Source organism: Platalea leucorodia (assembly GCF_965183815.1).
Source record: "Platalea leucorodia genome assembly, contig: HAP1_HAP1_SCAFFOLD_194, whole genome shotgun sequence".
Lineage (NCBI taxonomy): Eukaryota > Metazoa > Chordata > Aves > Pelecaniformes > Threskiornithidae > Platalea > Platalea leucorodia.
Genome location: NW_028121362.1, coordinates 110404 through 133282, shown reverse-complemented (window position 1 = coordinate 133282; position 22879 = coordinate 110404). Strand labels below are relative to the sequence as shown.

The following is a 22879-nucleotide window of genomic DNA, read 5'->3' as shown; positions in this document are numbered from 1 at the left end:
TCGCTGAGGGCTGTGGGCAGGGGCGTTGCAGGGGCGAGGGCCGGGGCCTTGCAGCACCGCCGGGATGGAGTCCACCACTCGGCCTCCATCAGCCGAGTCTGCCTGAGGCCAGGGGGCCTGGCCGTGGTGGAGCGCTGTGGCCTCTGAGCGGCCTTGAGCCCAGCCCGTGCTGCTTGCCTGGCCCCCTCCGTGGGCCCTTCCCCGAGCTGCCGCAGGCCCTGTCCTGGCGCGGAGGCTGCGACGCCGTCTGCTGCGGTAGACGTCGTCGCGGAGCAGGCACCGACCATGTCGTGCATCCACTATAAGTTCTTTTCCAAGCTGAACTACGATACAGTCACCTTCAATGGGCTCCACATCTCCCTGTGCGACCTGAAGCGCCAGATCATGGGCCGCGAGAAGCTGAAGGCGGCCAACTGTGACCTGCAGATCTCCAACGCCCAGACCCAAGAAGGTGGGTGGGGGTGGTGGGCACGGGGTGGGACGCGATAACGGGATTCGGCCACAGTCGGTAGCTGTGACTTGTGCTGGGGGCCCGACAGAGCTGTTGTTTTGTCGTCGCTGTCCTGACAGCTACCTTCAGGGCTGTGTTTTAGACACGTTTTTTAGCTTTAGTCCTTTCCGATTAAAAAAAAAAAAAAAAATTAACTTTTTAGTCTACGTGGTTTGACTTCACCTTTAACAAAATTTCCTCACCAAAATGCATTCAATTAATTGAGGCAAAGGAAAAATAAATGTATGAAAGCCAACTGGCCCCAGGTCCCTTCCCACAACGAGCTCAGCAATGTCCTCTGCTGTATGCAAACACTCTTCCACAAATTCTCTGACTGGTGGCTGAGCCAGTAGGAGCCTTCAAGCACCAAATACCAATATGGGCCATGATAAGTGTCCTACACAAATAAAGCCTTTACTTCACCAAGCTATTGTCACTCCTCAGGGGATCCATTTAAATGTGGACTGATTGACTTGGAAGGTGAATTCATTTTTATAGCAGTCTGTCATTAGATGGCTGGAGCTCTCTTCAGTGTGCACTTCACAAGTGGATTGAAAACAAGCACGTACCTGTCTCTCTCCAGATACATGCACGGATAGTCGCTTCAGAAGGCAGATGTCAATGCTTCTCCTCTAACGGTCAATGAATTGTCACAAGATACTAAAAGAGGTCTTATTCCTCTTTCTGCGTCATACACCCGTTGTGCGTGTTCAAATTGACCGCTGCAGGCTTGCATGATTTGTGAATCAAAGCATTGGTTGCTGTCCTCATATATACAGTCTCTTTCTAGGAGAGGTGCTGCCGCTTGCAATCTTCTGCAGAACCCCCACAGTCCTCAGTTGGGCACAGGCGTAGCAAACCCCTGCCTTTTTGTGGAGCCACTGTTGCTTATCACGTATCTCTGAAATCGAAATCCGGTGGTTTGTGATCTGGAGCAGGAAGAATATTCTGCACGGCTTCGTTCAGCAGCTCAAAACCTTGAAGCTTGGGGCTTCGAGAAGTGCAGCTGGCATGAGCTCCCCGTTCTTTGTCTGGGCCTCAGTACTGTCGGAGGTCCTGCTCCATCGAAACATCCCAGGGCAGGCCTTTCTTGACAGGGGGCTGCGCAATGGTTAGATTTTCCTTTTGCGAAGAGCTCTAGGGGTTGGTTTCAGGATATGGGCCTTCTGGAAAAGCTTCTGGTTTTGTCAATGGTAGTCCTTTCTAGGACTAAGACACTGAAAAATGGAGCGTAAATTGTGAAATATTCCTATTTTGTATGTGATCACTGAGCAAAACCACCCTGACAGAGCTTGGCTGGGTATGCAGCATCTTTGGTTTTCAGACCATCGTCCTGATTTAGTCTGTGAAGGTAAGGGCTTTTGATATTGAAAACTGTAGGCAGATTACAGGGAATGGCTGCTGAGAGTGCTTTAACATATTTAGTCATCTCCAGCTTGTGGAAGTGCAATATCAAAACCATTCTCATGGAGAGATCTTTGCATTTTAAGCTGTCTCAGTCCAAGTGTCTCAGGCAGGTGGTTTTTTGTTGGGGCCTTGTGTAAAGGTCAGGCGGCTTTCCTCCTCTCCAGCAGACTGACATGGTGTGAGCCAAGGCAGAGCATGGGTAGCTTCAGGCACACGCTGTTTTCGAGAGGCTTTCCGAGGCTGCCTTCCTAAGGAATTTCCTTTGAGTCTCTCTGCTCTGCAAAAAGTGAATGGAAAGTATTCACATTCCTTTGGTTCATTCAAACGAGATGAGCAGCTGAAGAGGGGAGATACCGCGTTGGAGCCCATTCTGCCCTGCTTGTGAAAGCAAGCTCAAAACCCACCCAACATTTCTGTGATCCAAATTCTAGAACTGCCAGCCCCGTTTCCATTTCAGTGTAACGAGCAGCTGAGAAGTGTGGCTGTTGATGGATGAAGCTCCAAGAAATAGGCAGCGAGGGCAGGCTCTCTTCCGTGTTCTGTCCGTCCTGAGCACCAGCAGCGTAGCTGAAGCGTTTTTAGTGAACGGCTACTGAAGCAATGGCGCAGAGTTTCCAGGCTTTAGCGCAGTGCCTGTTTTGCTGCAGGGCAAGCTGGTCAGGCTTCAGAATCTGGTTTATGCAGGTGAGACTTTGCTGCTGTTTGTTTTTCTTCAAAGACCTCCTGGGTTTGGAGCCCAACAGCAGCAAAAGCCACTTCAGCTAGGTCAGGAAAGAACCTCATGCATTAGCAGAGCCTCCTTTAGTGACCCTTGGGACCATTTTGCTGTTGGCATTCCAACTATTTTAAAAAAATGAACAAGATGGTGCTGCTTGTGTTTGATTATCAGACCTGAAGATTTCTTGAACTGTACTGTTAGTGTGTTGAGATGATAAAAGCGCGATGTTACACATCAAATTTTGCTTTGACATCTGTGAGGGGGTTCTCTGAAGTGCTGTGTAATTAGCTATTAATACACATTCTTAGGAAGTGACTAATGTTTTTGTCTGTATTTATGTTGTTGGCAGAATACACCGATGATAACGCCCTCATTCCTAAGAACTCCTCGGTCATCGTTCGAAGAATCCCTGTTGCAGGAGTTAAAGCTGCCAGCAAACCATACGTGATGTAAGTATCCGTAAAGCATTGCATTCTTTGTTGGGGGTTTCAGTGTGTTAACTTTTTTATTGCTCTTAGTTTACAGAGGCATTCCGATTGGATCTTTCTTGTGAAAGCTGCTGTTAGTTTTTGTTGTAATGGGGTAAATTTTAATGTATCTGTCCCAAAGCAGACTTACCTTTTCAGACCTGCTGGGCCATGGGGTTCAACCTCCAACAGTGGTAACTTTTAAGATGGTTTCATTGGGTTTGTTCTTGGGGTTGATTCTTCTGAGAGCCAAGTTGTGGATCCTGTTTCCTCTACACGGAGAGATTCCTTATTCTATGTGTTTGCTTTGATGGCTTTTATAGTACAGACAGATAGGCATTGTAGTGTAAACTTGTAATTTGTTCCCATCTCCGAAGAGTCTGCTTCTCGGGGTTTGACTCTTCCTTGCATTTGGGGGAGGGGGGGGGAGGGATATGGCAGCTCTTCTTACCCCCCAAATCTGGGGCTTTTGCACGCTAGCTCTAGAGGACAGACCAAGGGTTGCCAGCTGGCGAACCATGCAAACAAGAAGTTCCATTCAGAAGTGATTCTTAGTAGTTTCCTAAAGACAATATCCGTTTCAGGCAAGAGAAAAACAACAATATCCTAAAGTATATTGCCTTTTGTGCGAGTACGATGAAGGAATGGATAATCCTTTCCAAACTTGAAACTCAGTAAGCCGTTTAGCACGGTACCAAATGTTACTAGTTATCCTTCTAAGTCTGTTTTTACCCTAAGGTGATACCGGTGCCCCAGGTTTTAGTTCTGTATTCCTAAGATTTACGGAGGACAGAGAACCGGGCATATTGATTAAAATGACAGCCCTTCGAATGCAATCCCGACTACAGGATTATTGCTGTCATTTATGTATTCATGCAGTCCAGTTCTATATTAGCTCCACTGGCATTGTTTGGAGGGTCCTCTTTGCCAGCCTACTTAAAGATACGCCTCTCCACCACAATTAGTTGCTATTATTAGCTTGGGGTTCTGCCACGTCTTTCTAATGTTGGTTCTCAGTAAATAAACTGATGAGTTACAGCGTGTCTTGAACCAACAGTACAGGAGCATCCTGGGACCCAGGAAGCCTTTGCAAGCAAAAACCCCTGAATTTATGTGGCTCTGCATGTAAACTTTGGGCGTATTACTGCCGTGGTTGTTACAGTGCTTTCAGGCGCTGCCTGGTAATTCTGGACGCCACAGCGTTGTGCTTATAAACACGGCCTTGTGTTGGGGGTTAATTTCAACGCGTATGCTTAGCGCCGTCTTGTCAATGCATCCTCCGTTTCGGGTTGGATGGCACCCTCTCCTGGTATTGTAATGCTGCCCTGAAAGGAGAGGAGAGATGCTGCTAGCATCAAAGACCAAATAAATGCCTGCATGTGGGGATGAGGAAAGAATGGCCCTCTCTATTTGTACCTAAATTCCACTGCAGCCTTTGAATTGCCTCTGCTCATGGCACACTTTGGAGGATGTATGAATTGTTTGCTAACGCTATCAGCGGTTGCATGTCTGATCCATGATGAGTAGCATGCAGGTACAGATCAATGAGTGTGTGGAATCTCAGCGAGTTTTCAAATGTAATAAATATTTCCTAAAATATTGTAACATTTTCAAGATTATCTTAATGCAAATTCTGGCAATCAAGACCTTTTTCTTTTGTCGCAGGACTCCTAAGTCGCACAAAGCCCCAGGAACTGCTTTCAGGTGACCTTTCTATTACTATTTTGAGTCAATATAGCATACGTAACACATTTAATATTTTGGCACTTTCATAGCTAAATATGGCAGATACCTGAGCACAGGGCTTGGGCTTCCACAAAGAAACCCTGTTCTAAAGACTCTGCTGCTGACGGTTTTGGTATTTCTTTGTCCGACGGCTGATTTTTTTAACGTACGTGCACTTGCACTTCAAAGTGTCTAGACTGTCCCTGTTCTTTCTTAGAAACTGAAGTGCTGTATCTGGTGCCTGTTTGTAACGCTGGGGGCACCCACATTGGCTAAAGTGACCTTCGTGTTTTGATGGCTGATTATGGAAGAACACAGACCTGTAGTACAGACTTTGTATTTTTGATACTTCCATAGCAGAGACAAAATACCTGAGGGCTTGCTCTTGCACTGCTGTGTTCTATAGCTGTAAGCCTTAGAGTAATTTGTGACAAAGTAGAAACGTGATTTGGGGATTTTTTTTTAGTTGCACTGCATGTACCAAGGGAGAACAGTTTGTGTATATGAATAAATTTCCACATGTACGAGACTATCGGGACATAATGTTTTGATATTCAGGTTTTATAACCGGTTTTCACTACTTTACGTTGGGTACAAGTGCTTTATTTGAAGTTCTGATCACCTTTATTTCTTCTTCTAGAAGAAGTCGAACTGAGCCAGCGAGTGGCACATCAAGAGCAGTATGTAAAACACAATCTCACGCTTTTTTCTACACACTGCCCTTAATTCTAAACAATGCAGTTTTGTAGTAGTTTTCCAAACATGAACTTAATATCTTTTCCAGTACAACATAGCATATGTTGTAAATACAATGTCTTTGATTGGGCATAGTAAAAACTGAGTAATGCCATTATTTGCACAGCTCTGATGTGAACGTTGGTATTTGTGCCCAGTAATGCGTTGTATTTCGTACTGAGTCTGCTAGAACATTTCCTGAATGACTTTGTGTTGTACAGAGGACGCGTGATCGGTTTTAGATCATGTAGGTTCAGGGTTTGCACAGCTGAACGTGGTGCCGTGTTCTCCATCTGGCTGCCTAGAGCTGGCAAGATGTATGTTTGTACAGCTTGTCGTGTGCTTTTTGTTTCTTTCGGGAATAAAGCACTGGAAAGCTTGCCAATTGTTGTTGAAGAGTAAAGCAGCAAAATTGAAATGAGTTAAGAGTTTTTTTAAAAAGCATGCACAAAAGCTTACACTTTGAATATTTCTTCATTGTCTTGTCTTGTGTTAGCTATCATTCTCCACTTCCACATTGGCGCTCTTGCCCTAATGTTACTATGCCCAAAGCAGGAAAGTGGATCCTTTTTGACTTCGATTACTATTTCAGTAACAGCAAGGATCTCTAGTTGGTGTTTGTCCTTCGAGGCTGCAGAAATGCAGAGAGTCATGGCCGTTGTTTTAGCACCGTCAGGCACAACTGTGATCCTTCCTGGCTGAATTTTTAGTTTGGCCAAGCTCTCGGTCACCTTTATTTCAATAATTTGAGCAGTTGATTTTTGTCTAGACAAAGTGGTGGTTACTTGTATGGCTGATGTTTTGGATTGGTGTTCTTATTTGGGTTTGGTGGGGGACGGTGAATATTCTTAAACTGGTGGACAGGAGGGGCAGAGTTCATGTTTCAGGGCATATACGCCCGTGCTTTATTTTGACGGGCAACTGTACTGTGTCCATAAACCCAAACCGTGTGCATTTCTAAACGACGAGACGTTAACTGCTTAATTTACAAACTACACTGAAAAGAAGTCTCCTGTCGTGATGCTTCCTTCTCAAACAAACTCAAGTATTTTTTTAAGTCCTTTTGAGCTGACAATTGACAGCTTCCTTACCCTTTCAGCTTTTAAGCAGTTGTGAACATTGGACAGGGGTCCTTCTCTGAGATATTCTGGAGCAGTGAGTTGATCGCAAGCGGGTTTGGTTCTTTCAGTTTCTTCTCATGAACCACATAGGCACTCTTAAGCTGTCATAGGCTTGGACTTTGTTTTGAGCAGATACAGATTGCACTAGGTTAGAAATGCCTCTTTGAGTGACACTCAGAGGACATAGCGCAGGCTCTCAGGCTACAGCAGAGGTTAACTATTGCTGTGTTTTGATTGTAGAACTTGAATCTGTGTTTCATTTTTTGTGAACAGATTGATGACTCTTCCGCATCTATTTCTCTGGGCCAGCTTGCTAAGGTATGTACATATTCTTGTCAAATACTTAAAAAAAAAAAAGTGTTAGCTTCATATTTTTCAGTCCTATACCGTGATCTGTAGCTGGATGACTGTTGTAATGTGAACACAACTTTAATTTAATTCTTAGCAATTTAAAGTTTTTATTTTAACTTTAAAACGTGTGTATATTTTGGTACTATCCTGTAAAGAGGAGCTGCCCGTTTGGGAAGATCGAAGGGGAGTACCTTCTCAGCCTCAACATAATGTTGCAGTATTACTCATCTGCAAGACACAAAGCAGCAGCACTTCGGAAGCCGTTTACCGTTTTTCCTATGTTTTGTTAATTTTGCGTTGGAAACTAACACACTTTTTACAGAAGAATTTAATTGGCTGTAAGTTATGGCCATTTCAAGGGGGTTTGCAACAGCCAAAATAGAAGCGCTTCTGGAACACGGACAATTGCATGGCTATTTTTGAATTTCTAGTCCTTATAGTTCTAGATGCATTCTGTGGATGCTGCACAATTTCATCAGTTGTAGCGTATCTCAAGTGGACACCACGGTCTAATTTGTTTGAATGCAGACTGTGTAAATTGTGTCAGTGTACCTAACTGTCGAGAGGAACATGCCGATGCGCATGTGTGGCATATTAGCAGATGTGCCCTTCTGAAACGGTTGTAACGCCCTGTTTTGCTATGGAGCTGCTTGCTGGTTTTGCTCAGCCAGGTGTCACTTTGTCGGGGAAAGCACTAGTGATGGCCCTTTGTGACAGGCGTAGTGCTAGCCAATTGAATTCCTAGTCTGCAAAGTTACAAAGATTAGAGAAGGCAGGGCTTAATGCAGAGGAGCTGGTTCTTTCTTCTGAAAATAAAGGCTGGAGTTCATTGCCGAGAAGGAGAAATCTCTCCCCACGGGTAACTTCTTCCCTCTCTTCCTGCAGAAATTAAATTGTGTACACTGGGGGGAAGGAAACATAAATTTGTTTGGAAGGCAGCCACCAAAAGAAATTGGTCTCCATTGGTGCTGTCTCTGAACGTGTCCTTGGTTCTGTAAACTCCTGTGAAGTTTTACTCTGAAATGTGAAAACCTGTCCAAGTAGGGCACACATTGAAGCTTTTGAGAAAATTTAAGTATTTCAGAAAAATACAGGAACATAGCATAAAGCAGCTCAAAACTGTTACTTGCTCTGACCTCTTCAGTGCAGACTGGCTTAGCATGGAGGCAATGTGTTAGCAGGTTTCTGTTTTATTATTCCCATGTATGAAATGCTATGTTTGAATTTTGGTCTGTTCCTAGTAAGGTTTTGTGGGTTTTGGGTGTGTTTTGTGAACCGTTTGGGTTCAAACAAACGAGTCAAGTATCTGTAAAGTTTTCTATAAACATTAATGATTTCATAGATGTCGATCTGCATTATGTGACTGACTGTGGAGAAAAAGCTGTGTATATGAAACAACCATTTAAGAGAATGTTGAACCTGGCTGGTTGCTTTTGGGAGTGAATGCATCTAAAAACAAAAGCAGGAGTGGTTGACCTGCATGATCAGTGCCTGAAGGTCCAGATCATTTACAGTCACTCCCTCAGGCCCTGCTTGTATCTGGGCTGGTGTGTAATAAAAACATTGGAACAAACACGACTTAAAAAAAAATCAGCTACCTTCAGTAATTCTGGATAAGGTTTCTATTACGATTTGTATGTTAAAAGGACACAGTCAACTGGAAAAACCGGCAGGTTTTGCTTGCTGCAGTTAAATCGCTGAATATGAAGAGGGTAGCGGGGGGGAACGTGCAGCTGGGACTGCCTACAGCACATCGTGGTCAAATTTCCACTGACAAGAATCTTTTGTCTTGCTGAGGGATTATCAAAAGCTTGATTCCTTTTAATGCTTCTGTGTCTGAAGCTGAATTTCAGCCAGCAAGACCCACTTCCCCGACTCTTGTGTGTCCTTTTACTGCTGCGAAATGTAAATAATGGTACTTGCCTGCATCTTTCTCAATTAAACGTCCAGTGGCTATCTTCTGCTTCAAATAGTCTGGGGCTTAAAAATCCGTTTAAAAGTGCTGGATAGTATGATTTTTCCTACACAGAGCTTCAGTCCACTTGGAAGCACATTGGATTGGTTACAGGAGTCTTTGTGTGAGGTACAAAGAGAGCCCAAGGTTTGGAGTGCCCAAGAAGGCTCTTTTCAAGTAGGTTCCCAGGCCCATAAACCCCCTGCCGTGGCCTAAGGACTCCCCAGAGCATCTTCAGCATGGCTCTGTTTTCTGTCAGCGGCTGTTTTCATGCAACCTCAGCCCGCGTTGTGCTGCTCTTTGCAGGATCGGGGGAGTGGTGGTGTCTTTGGCCGTGTGGGCTGAAATGTGTTTCTAATGTGTGTATTGCCTGTTGAACAGACTGCCAATCTGGCTGAGGCCAATGCCTCTGAAGAAGATAAAATCAAGGCTATGATGACACAGTCCTGCCATGAGTATCATCCAATCAAGTAAGTGTTGATAACGTCCAATCTGTTCTTTGAAGATGATGGAAAAATCGTAGAGATGTTTGTTTTAACAAGAGAGACGCACGCATAGCTTTTTCTTTTTCCCCAAAACCTTTTAGTTACACGAAGAAACCCTTGGGTCTGCTTCCACCATCATATACCTGCTTCCGTTGCGGACAACCTGGCCACTATATAAAGAACTGCCCAACAAATGGGGTAAGGTTGAGGGGGACTTCTGGTGTTACTTGGGGGTTCATTTTTTTACCTTGGCAGTTACCTAACAACTACATGACTGCTCATCTTTGGAATTGTTTCTCTGGGGGTGAAATATAGAGGTTGTATGGCAATGTTGCAAAGCCCTTCAAAATTCAAGGGAAAGCTGGAGTTGTAAATGTAAACTTTTATTTTTTCCAGGTCATAGACATTCAATATGTCCATAGATTGTTCTCTGTGAACTTTCATGCATATTTTTAGATATTCCAATATCATTGGAAATGTTTCTGGTTTTAACTCTTTTTAACAACAGTTCACAGTTTTTAGTATTTCATATAAACCTAAGCTCCTTTCTGTTGACCCCACCCGCTGAATATTTGCCTGTTTTAATGACACAAGCCTCTGGGTGAGTATGCATGCCATTTACCGTTGTATATGCGTGAGGTATGAACTGAACCTTCATATACAGTTCCTCAGTGCCTGGTTCAGAGCACTGAACTGAGCTCACCCTGGGAATTGCGCTTTGGAGGAGGAGCGGGTTGGTATCTCTTCTGAGCGGAGGGCAGGCTAAGGGATATTTCACCCTTAAGGAACCTGAAGTTAAGCCCAAGAGTGTCGACGGCGTTCAAAACACTGCTCAAGCCTTGGAACACCCTGGCTATATTCATTTAGGAAAATAAGTATTTTAGTTAAGCAACCCTTCTGTTAAGGAAAAGGAGAGGATTAAAGGCTTTTTCTGCTTAGAATAATCATGGACATGTCATTTTAAGTGTGGGTCTTAAGATGAGCTATGTTTGCCTTTCTTCTCTTAACAGGGCAAAAATGTTGAGTCTGTTCCCAGAATTAAAAGGAGCACGGGAATTCCACGGAGTTTCCTGATAGAGGTGAAAGATCCCAATACAAAGGGTGCTATGCTAACCAGCACTGGGAAGTATGCCATACCAGCTATTAATGCGTAAGTAGGGAATTCATTGGACCGACCCAAAAGCGAATGAGAGAAACTGTGCGTAAATGTCTGAGTGGCCAGGCGACCACATCGGCCAGCCTCTGTAATTGCAGGGGAGGAAGCATTGTCGTTGTATCTGAACCTTAAAATCTGTGATACTTTCTAAGATTAAAATAGGGTGGCCCTACTGCTCATGGCCCTGGAAGCTGGTTAAACTAGTGCTGTGCTAAGAATCTGTATTTCTGCAAAATATTTCAGTAGTGTTGACAGTGGGAGTTGTTCTCTCTGAAAGCTCGTTTTGCTGCTGGTTTATGTTTCAAAGGCTTCTTGCAAAATGTAACCCATCGCCGTTGGACTGAGATTTCCTCCCCCTCTGACTTTTATCCAAGCTCACGTGTGAAACAGGCTGAAGTTTCCCTGTTGCTCTGAACTCAGAAAATCCAGCCGTGGGCTGACAAGAGGGGCTGTTACGAAATGCACTTGGTAGCACTTCTGCTTTTCTGTCGTGGATCTCCTTTTGTAGAAGCTGGAACATAGACTGCCCTTATTTATAAAATGGAATTACTCGGAGACTCACTTCATCCTGAGCCTGCAATTTACCTTTACCCCCTGGCAAAGGAGAGGTGGGATTCCTTGCACCCGATTTCTAGCTGTCAAAACATTATTGTTGTAGTCGGAGCCAATTTCTTAGTTGATCCAATGAATGGGAGAGTTCTGCAGAAGGAAAATTGTTCCCCCCTCCCTCTTCTGGTCTTGTGGCTATAGAAAAGCAGTTTAAATGAGATGCCTACGTCTTCAAAGGCTAGTGTGGAGCGAGGAGAATTCCATCTCTTGTCTTCCTTTGATAAAATCCTACGCTTGGAAAAGTTTTCCTTTCCTCGTCTTTCACTTTTTTCTTTTTCCTTCCCCCCCCCGCCTCCAGGGAAGCTTATGCCAGAGGCAAGAAGGAAAAGCCACCCTTTTTACCCGAGGAGCCGTCCTCCCCCTCCTCCTCCCATGATCCCGTTCCAGAGGAGCTGCTGTGTCTCCTTTGTAAAGATACAATGACTGATGCCGTGGTTATTCCCTGCTGTAGAAACAGTTACTGTGACGAATGTAAGTGTTACTCCCAGGTTTGTTAATCCCCAACATCAAATTGATCTTCTGAAAGCAGACATAGGAGATAACGGCATTACTTTGTCACCAGTTCGATTTAAGACTGAAGTATGGCCTGACTAGGAAAGGACTCTCCTTGTAGAAAGGAAAAAAAAAGGCAGAAAGCTTTTTCCCCTTTTTATGTATCTCGTTAAATCTCTTTACACGCGTGTCGTGGTTTAACTCCAGCCGGCAACTAAGCACCACCCAGCCGCTCGCTCGCTCCCCCGCAGTGGGATGGGGAGAGAATCGGAAGGGTAAAAGCGAGAAAGCTGGTGGGTTGAGATAAAGACAGTTTAACAGGTGAAGCAAAAGCCGCGCGCACAAGCAAAGCAACACAAGGAATTCATTCCCTCCTTCCCATGGGCAGGGAGGAGTTCAGCCATCCCCAGGACAGCAGGGCTCCATCACGCGTAACCGTTACCTGGGAAGACAAACGCCATCACTCCCAGCATCCCCCCCTTCCGTCTTCTTCCCCCAGCTCTATATGCTGCGCATGACGCCATACGGTGTGGGATAGCCCTTGGCTCAGCTGGGGTCAGCTGTCCCGGCTGTGTCTCCTTCACACTTCTTCTGCCCCCCCGGCCTCCTTGCTGGTGGGGCGGTGTGAGAAGCAGAAAAGGCCTTGACTCTGTGGAAGCACCGCTCAGCCATAAGGAAACCATCCCCGTGTTACCAACCCTGTTTCCAGCACAAATCCAAACCATAGCCCCCCACTAGCTACTATGAAGAAAATTAACTCTGTCCCCGCCCAGACCAGCACAATACGGAAGGACGAGTATGAGAAGAGTGCGTAATTGTGCAGGAGATTCCAGAATTAGATAGTGACTGCATTTATTTGTCCACAGCCCTTTCTCTCATACAAAATTATATAGCCAGCTCTGGTGATTTGGTGTGGTCTGCAACAAACGGATAGTCAGGCATTTAATCCGCCGCCTTCTCCACCGGAGGGTTGGTTAAAACCTTCAGAACTCAAACCTCCTAATGTGTTGAAATGTGTTTTCTTCATTAACCTTGAGGTTAGTGACTTCTCACTGTACTAGCCAGCGGAAAGAAGATCAGTCGGAACATCAAGGCACAGCCTCCTGTACATCTTCAGGTGTTGCATGAGTGCAGTATCAAACCGTATAGTTATTTGCTGCAGACTGGAAATTTTTTACACTGTTGAACATTGATCGCTCCGTGCTCTCAATTCAAGACCATATTCACCCATTAACCACACACTTGTGTTTAGAATTGATTAGAGCCCAAAAATACTCCTTAGTTTGGCTAAAAGCTGTTTTGATGATTCTGATGATTCACAGGTATTAGAACAGCGTTACTGGACTCTGAGGAACACAGATGCCCAACATGCCATCAAACAGACATTTCTCCTGACGCTTTAGTCGCCAACAAGTCCCTACGCCAGGTAACACGATGACTTTCACGTAAACTGTTGGCAAGGAAAAGTCTATTTTTCAAAAGCTGAAAGGGAAGAAGATATTCATTTACCTCTCCTTAAGCAAGGCTAAATGGAGTAAGGCTCAATTTACTTTTCAAATACGTTATCTGTTGTTACAGAAGCTTACAACTCTTTAGAGACAATCTGGCAAATTCAGGTCACCCTTTTGTTTAACAGGCTTGTCTCACTTTCAAATTCAGTGCCAACGCTGGAGTACTTTAAATACGGCTGCTCTGAGTTGCAAGTCATGAATATCAGTGTTCAGTGTGATGTATCCATACATCTGTATGTTGATTCATTTTAGGACTGATAGCATTTACAGGAATACACAAGGAGTTTTACTCCGTGCAGGCTTTTCTTCATCTGTCTACTGAAGTTTCGTATTAACTTTTTGTAAATGCTTTCCTGCCTCTAGGCTGTGAACAACTTCAGAAATGGGACTGGCTACGCAAAAGGGCTCCATAAGCAGGTTCAGCAGCAACAGCAGCAGCAGCCGCCACCGGCACCGCCTCCACCACCACTCCTGAGGCAAACAACAGCCCGCAACCTGCAGCCTCTGCTCTGGCCAACAATTTCCAGCCAGCGGGATCCGCTCATGAGTCCACTGGCTTCTCTGGCTTCTCCTTCTGTTGCTGCTCTGTCATCGTTGGCCCCTGCTGAAAAGCCAGGTGGACCTTTTCGGTAAGGAAATCTGTAGATCAACACGAATATAAAAGGCACCAAGGTGCTGAAGTTAGATTGTTTCTCTTGAGCTTCTCAGCTAGCGATTTCTATAGCATTAGTGACAGTTCCAGAGAACTGTGGCCGTTCTGGGTTTGGGTTTTACTTTGAATGAGGACACTTTAATAATTTGGAAGCGTGCCTCATGCAAGAATTTTCTCCAAAGTATTTTGGTTTGCTTCTCTTACAAGTCATTCAGTACGCGTTGACCCTGAAAGAGGAACTTTTTTCCCCCAGGAGCCCTTTGAGTTTAAGCGGCTAGCAATTCCTAAAGTAAGCATTTGGTTATGTCAGAGCTTCTGGAGTGCATTCATTTCTCTTTAGTACTGAGGAAATAATCGTTTCCTGAAAAGCAAAAAAGCCCAATGAGAGGTAAAGCTGACCAGGTGTTTCACATCACTTTTTTCTACAGTATTTCTATCATCAGTATTATAAGTCAGAGTCATTCTCAGTAATGCCGTGTAGTCAGCACCGCACGCAGATTTGGATAATAAACATTGAAACACTGTAAATTTGAAGTCTTTACAAACATTTACCAACAAAGTCCTAGTAGGCAACCCAGTGAAGCGGTAGGAAAATACATGGAAAATCTGTACTGTTGTTGAGGGCTTCTGTCCTTTCACTTTTATGCCTGGAATGCAAAGAGCCACTCTGTCCAGAAGACTGTCAGGCGCAGCTGCACCATTGACTACAAAGGTCACAAGTCAAAAGAACCTCTAAGGCAGCCACTGAGCCAGCACATAAACGTTTCCCAAGAGAATTTCAGTTCTTGCATCTTCCACAACTGAGAGTCAGTGTCTGGGCTATACGTACTCCAATCCTTTTATGTGCAGCCAGCTTACTAAAATATTTTTCCGGTGAGCCCTGGCAGCCAAGAGGGCAAACTGCATCCTGGGATGCATCAAAGGCAGGGGAAGCAGCCAGTGAAAAGAGGTCATTATCCTGCTGTATTCAGCGTTGCTGCGGCCTCCCCTTGAACACGGTGTGCAGTTCTGGGCCCCACAACTGAAGAAGGAGGTGAAGGTCCTTGAGTGCGTCGAGAGGAGGGCAACAGAGCTGGTGAAAGGGCTGGGAGGAATGTCCTCTGAGGAGCGGCTGAGGACTCTGCCTTTGTCCAGTTTGGAGAAGAGGAGGCGGAGGGGCCACCTCATTGCTCTCTGCAGCTTCCTGCGGAGGGGACGTGGAGAGGGAGGTGCTGATCTCTTCTCGGTGGGATGCAGTGATAGGACGTGTGGGAATGGTTCCAAGCTGCACCAGGGGAGGCTTAGACTGGACATGAGGAAGCATTTCTTTACCGAGAGGTCGTTCAAACCCTGGAACGGGCTTCCTGGAGAGGTGGTCGATGCCCCAAGCCTGTCAGTGTTGGAGAGGGATTTGGACAATGCCCTTAATCCCATGCTTTAACTTGGTCAGCCCTGAATTGGTCAGGCAGTCAGAGCAGATGATCGTTGTGGGTCCCTTCCAACTGAAATAGTCTAGTCTATTCTGTTCTATTTCTCCTTAAATGCCACTAGTCCAAACAGACTTCTCGTCAGTGCTTCATTTGGAATCGGCCAACTTCCCATTTGTACATCTGGAGAAGATTATTTTTTCTTTTTTTTCCCCATTTACTATAGTCAGCCTTTTCTCACTTGGGACTTTGTATTTCAAGTAGCACTTCAAAACACTGTTTGAATAATAAAAATTTGGGTTCTTTTGTAGTGATGCCGGTACTGTTCTACCTCCTGCTGCGCTGGTGAGTGCTGCTGGGCTTTCTGAATCTTCCTTTCAGTCAATCGGCAGTTTGGTGGAAGAGAAGGTAAATTTTATTTCAACATATGCAGTGCTGCTTGTATTTTAGCAGAGCTTCTTTTCCGACTGTTTGCATTTATTCACAAGGGCTGTCGGGTTCCTGTAGTAAGACAACCAGCGTTACCAAGTCTTCTGGGCCCCCAAGGACACTCAATACACACAACTGGTAAGCAACTATAACTTGAGAAGTTCTTTTCAAAACTTATCTTCAGATCAACTGAATGGGATTTTTTTCTTTTTCCTCTCTCCACGCCAAAAGGTCATCCCAGGAGAGCCAGCGCAGTTCGCTCAGCAGCTGGCAGACCAGGCTGGGAGCTGTAAGTATGCTACAGAAATTCAATATATTCCTACTTGTAACCCGTTAAACGAGACCATAACACGTAGCTTATACAGCAAATAATAATTTAGTAGCTTAAAGCTGATTTAGAATGAAATAAGTGTGCACAGATAGTTGTGGAGAATACAAGTGGTAATTCGTTTTTAAATGGCTTCATTTGAATTGGCTGGAAACCATAATTACATATAAAATTGAAATATCATTAAAGGGTGAGGTGGAAAGCCACCCTTCTGATCACTGGCTGAATAGGGCTGGAGAAATTGATTTCCCCATAGAAATCAGCCTCCAACGTTCTTTTTTACCAACTTAGTTGATACTGAGTGAGCAAAGCATTGGATAGTCAACGCTGTGTTGTGTTATTTTATAAAAATTTTGAATGTCTTCAATTCAGTCCTCTCAAATAGCCAAGCTGCTTTCTCTCAGTTGGAGAGAGAGAGAGGAGTCTGTTTTCTCTATTATTGCAGTGTCAAGTTAGTCCTTCCTTTTGGTACATATTTGTTATAGATAGATTGTAAGGGGGCATTGTGTTCATACTATGCTAAAGATAAATAAAAACAAACCCCAGGATCCATCCCACAGATTGTCTAAAATCTCAAATTCAGTAAGCGAGAAAATAACAATTTGGGGACAAAAGCAGGCCAAACACATCCTCATGAGGCAACAACATAGGAGGCTTATGTGGAAGAAGTTAAAAGAAGTTTGAGAGAAGATGAGTTAATATTTGTGCAGTGCTTTGAAGATCAGAAGTGTGAAGTATTGACCATATCAAGGAGTGGCAGAGGAGCGGTGGGCACTTGGCCCAGGGGAGATGGGAGTCTCTTTTAAGCACGGGCAGCCTCCATCCACAGGCGCAAAGCTGAGTATAAGGAGAGAAGACTGAGGGAACCGCTGGGGCTGGGGATGTGGAAGGCGAGTCTGAGGATCAAGAAATGAGGGCAGTCTCAAATGAACAGACAGCAGGGAGAGAAATGCTTAAGTTGAGAACAAGAAGTGCTCGCCACCGTGCTCCCGCTTCCTTCGCCTTCCTCTTTAAAATGGGGGCAGAGTGTAACAAACAGTGACACATGTTTTTGGGTTTCTTTAGAAGTTCAAATCGAGGACGCCCGCCTAGCGAACGTACCCAAAGGACTCAGGCCCCAGCACTGCCACCATCAATCGCCATCTTTGTGCCTGTGCCTCCACCTCCCTTGCATCCTCCACCACCCCATGCCCTTCCTCTCCCACCGCGGGTACCACCGCCCCAGTTGCCTCCTCAGTTTCCCCCTGGTCAGCCTCCAGCTGCTGGGTGCACTGCCCCCCCTCCAGGATATCCCCCCGCTCCTGCCAACAGGTCGCCAGCTTGGGTACCAGCAGCAGGACCAACGGCTCCTTCAAATACCATCCCAACGACACAAGCACCTCCTTTACCTAGGGAGGAGTTTTACAGAGAACAACAGAGACCTAAAGAGGAGTAAGTATTTGGCTCCATGCAAAAGTAAACCCAGACAAATGTCATTCTAAAGCTTTCCCTGAAACTTCTAGGCATTCTAAACTGGCTTTGCTTAACTAGGATGTTCACCTTTTGCATTTGCATGCAGTAGACATTTTCTCCTATCGGCCAGGGTTTCTTTCTTGATGTCTTTTTGTAAGAAAGGTCAAACTATCCTTGTAAGAAAGGTCAAACTTCTTTTAACAGGGGGAAGAAAAAGTCCAAATGTGATGAGCTTACAAAGGATTTTGGTAAAGAACTGATGGAATATAAAAAGATTCAAAAGGAGCGTAGGCGTTTGTTTTCCAGGTAACTGCTTTACACGTCCGTAATGGAGAAGCGGGTTGTCTAGAAGAATCAGGAGGAGTTCGCCTCCACCTCTCCATCGTCAGATGGATTGGATGAGTCAAGGGATCAGCAGCGACAGGAGTAAATAGTCCTGGGTGTAAGATTGCAGTACAAGTCTTTTGCATCCTGTACAAATTGCCAAACCAGTAGTGAAGATGAAGAGACTAAGCTGGCATTTTAAAATGGAGCTTTGCCGTCTTCAGGCTAAATCGTGTTTTCTTGGTGTTTGATACTGCACTCTAGCCATTAAGACTTGCACTTTTTGCATCTTACTGCAACAAAAATGATTTGCACTGCAGGTAGTTGTTGAGTAGTGAAAAATGTGTGCGTTCATGTACCAGTAGAGGCCAGTATACCCCGCCTTAGATCAATCAATAGCTGTGGTAGTTAATGTCATAGAAGTGGGTGGAAATAGGCTTCCCCTTCCTGTATGTTGGTACACTAACAATGCAGCAGCTGTTCTGTCTCGTAAGCAGAAACTTTTACATACGATCAAGTCCTTCAGTTTGCAGTAGCAGTATGTCAGCAGCTGAAAGAAGCTTCGGCATTAGCCTGTGGAGAGGAAAAGAAACCCAAACCAAATTTGGGAGGAAAAAAAACTGGGGAGAGCGACTGTTTTGAGTTAACTTCACTTTTTTTGTGTTTTGTGGTTTTTTTTAAGGTCCAAGTCTCCCTATAGTGCTTCATCTTACTCGAGAAGTTCATGCACCTACTCCAAGTCAAGATCAGGTTCTTCCCGCTCTCGCTCCTACTCTCGATCCTTTAGTCGTTCCCATTCTCGTTCCTGCTCACGATCCCCGCGGTATTCAAGAAGAGGCAAAGGGAAGAGTCATAAATATCGTTCTAGGTCAAGGTCACGGGGTTATCACCATTCAAGGCTAAGAAGATACCGTTCACGATCAAGGTCTCCAGTGTTTAGAGGCCACTCTCCCACTACACGGACCGTACCTCGAGGGGAAGGAGGAAGGGAGTATTTTAACAGATACAGAGAAGTTCCTCCACATGATATGAAAGCTTGCTATGGCAGATCTGTTGACTTGAGAGATCCATTTGAAAAGGAAAGATACAGAGAATGGGAAAGGAACTCTAGAGAATGGTACGAAAAGTTTCACAAGAGCTTTGCTGTTGGCCCTCAACCTCCGCCTCCAGTAAACAGGGGCAACTTTTCTCCAGATAGGTTTGGTCCGCCTGGGACCAGACGAGAGAATTTGCCACAGGCTTGGGGACGTAGGGAGGATTATCCTGGTGGGCAGAGCCACAGAAATCGTAATACAGCTGGAAATTACCCTGAAAAACCTTCTGGAAGAGAGCGCCGTGACATCCGAGATGCTACAAAATGCAAAGAGAAGGAGGGGGAAGATCCACTGGGAGATGGCAAAGGAAATAAAGATAAAAACCCCCAGAAGAGAAGAAAAGGGGATGAGAATGAAGGCTTTCCCAAAGCTGAGCTGTTAGACGGTGCGAGGAAAGCCAAAGAGCCAGTTCCAGCCGCAGATGTTAAAATGGACTCTCTGTTCATGCTCCCAAGAAGAGATGATGCCACCCCTGTGAGAGATGAGCCTATGGAAGCAGATTCTCTTGCTTTCAAACCGGTATCTGCAAAGGCGAAAAAAGAGAAGGAGAAGCCAAAAGCAAAAATTGACAAGACCAAGCGGAAAGCAGAAGTGGCTGTTCTGCCTAAGAACGACAGCATAATAAAACCAGCTAAAGCTTCCCAAGAGGAGGTGGACACCGATCGTGAAGAATCTCCTCGAATGGAACCTGCTGTGAAAAAAGTGAAGGAGGAGTTGCCAAAGACAGACAGTGTTAAAACCTCTTCCTCTCAAAAGGCTGAGAAGGCTCTTGGTTCCCCACGGAAAGCTCACCCCAAAGTTACAAAAGATCACCCAGAAACCAGAGCAGCCAACGAGGAAACGGCAAAGAAAGACCATCGAAAAGAAACCAAGTCGGAGAAGCCCTCCAACAAAGAGGGCAAGTCAAAAACACCTGCTGAAAAAAGCAACCCCTCTGATGCAAAACCTGAACAAAGAAAACGAAAAGTAGATGAAAAGGTTGCTGAAGAACATGAAGCGACTTCCCTAAAGGCCTCTAAAGCAGAAGCTGCTGACTCGAAAAGACCACCAAAGGGGAAGACTGAGCCTGATGGTGAAAAAGGAGAGCAAACTCCAGAAGAGGATAAACCTGCTTTTCTTAACAACCCCGCCAAAAAGATTAAACTGAACCAAGAAACTGGCAAAAAGGTTGTGAGTGGAGAAAATGTGCTACCTGCAGAAGAACCTGGTGAGAAAGCTGAGCCGAACAGCAGCAAAGTTAAGCAAGAAAAAGCAAAGGGAAAAGTAAGAAGCAAAGGAACGGCAGCTGATGGATCTAGTGCAACTCTGGTACATTGCACCAGGTACCTCATCTTTTCTTTTCCTATTCTTTCTTTCCTCCCTCCCCCCTGCAAACAAATGTAAAAGTCTGTATGGTGACTAATGAAAGGAACAGCTAAATCTGTGCTAAATGAGTGAATAATCTGTGATCTTTCCTGCTAAGCTGTACTTGGGTCAGAATCAAATTTTGTGAAAGAAAACAAGCAGTCTGTACTGCCCAGACAGCTCATAAGGTTAATTCATTGATGACGTCTTTCACCCTTACTTCTGGGACTTTTTTCCCCCCTTCTTATTCATTATATGTTGACTCTCTGAGGAGTCCCCTCGAGGTCTTCCTTCAGATCCAGCTTACTGCTAAAGGCAAGGATAACAGACATGTCTCTACCATGCAATATGTTGCCTTTGAAAAATTGCAAGGTGCTGTAATGATCTACTTTTGTCAGGGTGAGATGAAACGATACCTTGCAGAAATAGCAGCTTGGTTGCCAATATCTTGTACTGATTTGAGCTTTGAGCACAGTGCCGTGTTGACACAGCTACACTGCTTCCAGCTCAGTGCCAACTTCTTTGAAAGAGTGAATCTAGTGTGAAGCTGTTATTACGTACATTTCAGCATGTAAAGAAGCAGGACAGCGCAAACTCAAACCATTTAAGACGTCACTGGAGACTTAAGATAGTGTCTTGATATTCTAAACAGTTTTTAAAAGGTACATTTTTTCTGAAGAAGAACACTGGGACATGGGAATAAAACTGTGGTTGTGTATACCTCTCCCTCATTGCTTGCTTAGATGTCGAAACAAGAATGTATAGCTAATTTATCTACCATTGGTAGAAGCAGGACATGAAGGAATTACCAGGTCAGACAGTCCCCAATCTGATAATCTCGTGTCTTTGTTAATTAAATGTAGAGTAGGAAGGTACTAAATTAATTGATTGCTCGTAGTCTTAGCTAGTGGACTCATCCTTTCTCTCGTCTGTTCCCTTAATTGAACATCTTTTGAAAAAATACGCAAGATTTAGAATGGAAACACAAGCCGTTTTCTAAACTGTTACAAAAGATGGCGGTGCGTATATCTCACCCATGATTAATGTCAGCTTTTTCCCTCTTAGCACTAGTTCTACTGGAGGAAGCCCCATTAGAAAGACTGAAGAAAAGCCAGACACAAAACAAACTGTCATTAAGACCATGGAGGAGTATAATAATGATATCACAGCCCCTGAGAAAGACATCCTTATTATGATCCAGGTCCCTCAGTCAAAGTGGGAGAAGGATGACTTTGAGTCTGAAGAGGAAGACATTCAATCTACCCAGGTGCCCGCAACCGTAGGAAAACCTGCTAATGTTATACAAAATGCGAGTGCTAAGCCACCAAACCCTGTAAAACAGAGTGAGAAAGAGACGGAGCCTTTGAAGGAAAGACAGAAAACTACAAAAGAGGTGAGTTATGAAAGCTCCCAGCATGACGCAAAAAGTTCAAAAAGTTCAATGTCAAATGAAAAAGGAAAAACCAAAGACCGGGATCATTCTTTGTCAGACAAAGACACCTCTGAGAAGAGAAAGAGCAGTGTTCAGCAAGAAGACGACCCCTCAGAACGTGCAACCGAGCAAGGAGATGGACAAAGTATTTCCCAATCTTCCAAAGACCGCAGATTTTCAGAGAAGCCTGATACTGGCCATGGATCCGCTGCTAAAGACTTTACTCCTAAGCAAGACAAAAATTCTGACCGTGATGGCAACAGAGATTATTCGAGTTCCAAGCGTAGAGATGAAAAGAGTGAATTAGCAAGGGGAAGAGAGTCCCCTTCTCAAAACAGAGAATCTACGTCAGTCCAGGAGAGTAAGCCGAGAGACGAACGAGCAGAGCTGTCCGAAAAGTGCACTGGAGACGCCAACAGGAGCAGCTGCAGCCCTCCGCCTGAGCAGCAGCAGTCTGATCACAAAGCTGCTCACGATTCCAAGCGCACATTGGAGGAACCCAAACCTCTAGATATAAACGCAGGAGAAGAGAAAGAGAAGCACGTACCAGAAGTAAAGAGCAATGAAGAGAAAGAGCCAGGTGGTAATAAAGCACCTTGGAGAGAGGAATCGCCAGATGTAAAACATGAGAAAGAGAACGTGACTGGACAAAACAATAAAAGTGTTGCCCAGCCTAAGCCTCAGGTAAGCAGCTCCTCGCCGCTCTCTTCTGATCGAACGCGAGACACTGATGAGGCTGCATTTGTACCAGACTGCAATGAAAGTGAGAGTAAGGTATCTGCAAAAGGTGAGGAAGCGGCAGGGAAAACTCATGACGACCCAAAGGAAAAGGCTGTTGATAAGGTGAAAGAGGATACAGCAGCACCTGCTGCAGGTGACCGGCCTGAAGCAAGGCGAAGTCAAAGGCAAAGCAGTCCCAGTGTTAGGCGCAGCCGTAGCCAAAGCCCTTCTGAGAGTCAGACTGGAGGCCACAGGAGCAGTGCCAGCTCAGGAGAGAGGCAAGACAGCAAGAAAAAGAACAAGAAAAAAAAGAAGAAGAAGGACAAGAAGCAGAAGAAACAGAAGAAGCAGAAGAAACACATTGGAAATGAAACGGAATTGGAAAAGAGCCACAAACACAAGCACAAGAAGAACAAACGGAAGAAGAGCAAAGACAAGGAGCAAGATGACCAAAAAGTGAAATCTGTCCCTACATAG

The 22879-nt window shown here is 44.9% G+C and overlaps 1 protein-coding gene across 1 annotated transcript; it reads left to right on the top strand.

Moving 5' to 3' along the window:
* Positions 1 to 285: 285 nt before the first annotated feature.
* On the top strand, positions 286 to 22879 carry LOC309603765 (E3 ubiquitin-protein ligase RBBP6-like; the record flags this gene model as incomplete). Its single annotated transcript, XM_082338679.1, has 18 exons — positions 286 to 451; positions 2965 to 3064; positions 4748 to 4786; positions 5451 to 5487; positions 6937 to 6981; positions 9350 to 9438; positions 9555 to 9651; positions 10464 to 10603; positions 11517 to 11689; positions 13033 to 13136; positions 13585 to 13850; positions 15591 to 15687; positions 15768 to 15846; positions 15940 to 15997; positions 17102 to 17467; positions 17693 to 17794; positions 18495 to 20228; positions 21316 to 22879. The coding sequence occupies 18 exons, from the start codon at positions 286 to 288 to the stop codon at positions 22877 to 22879; spliced, it is 5256 nt and encodes a 1751-aa protein (XP_082194805.1).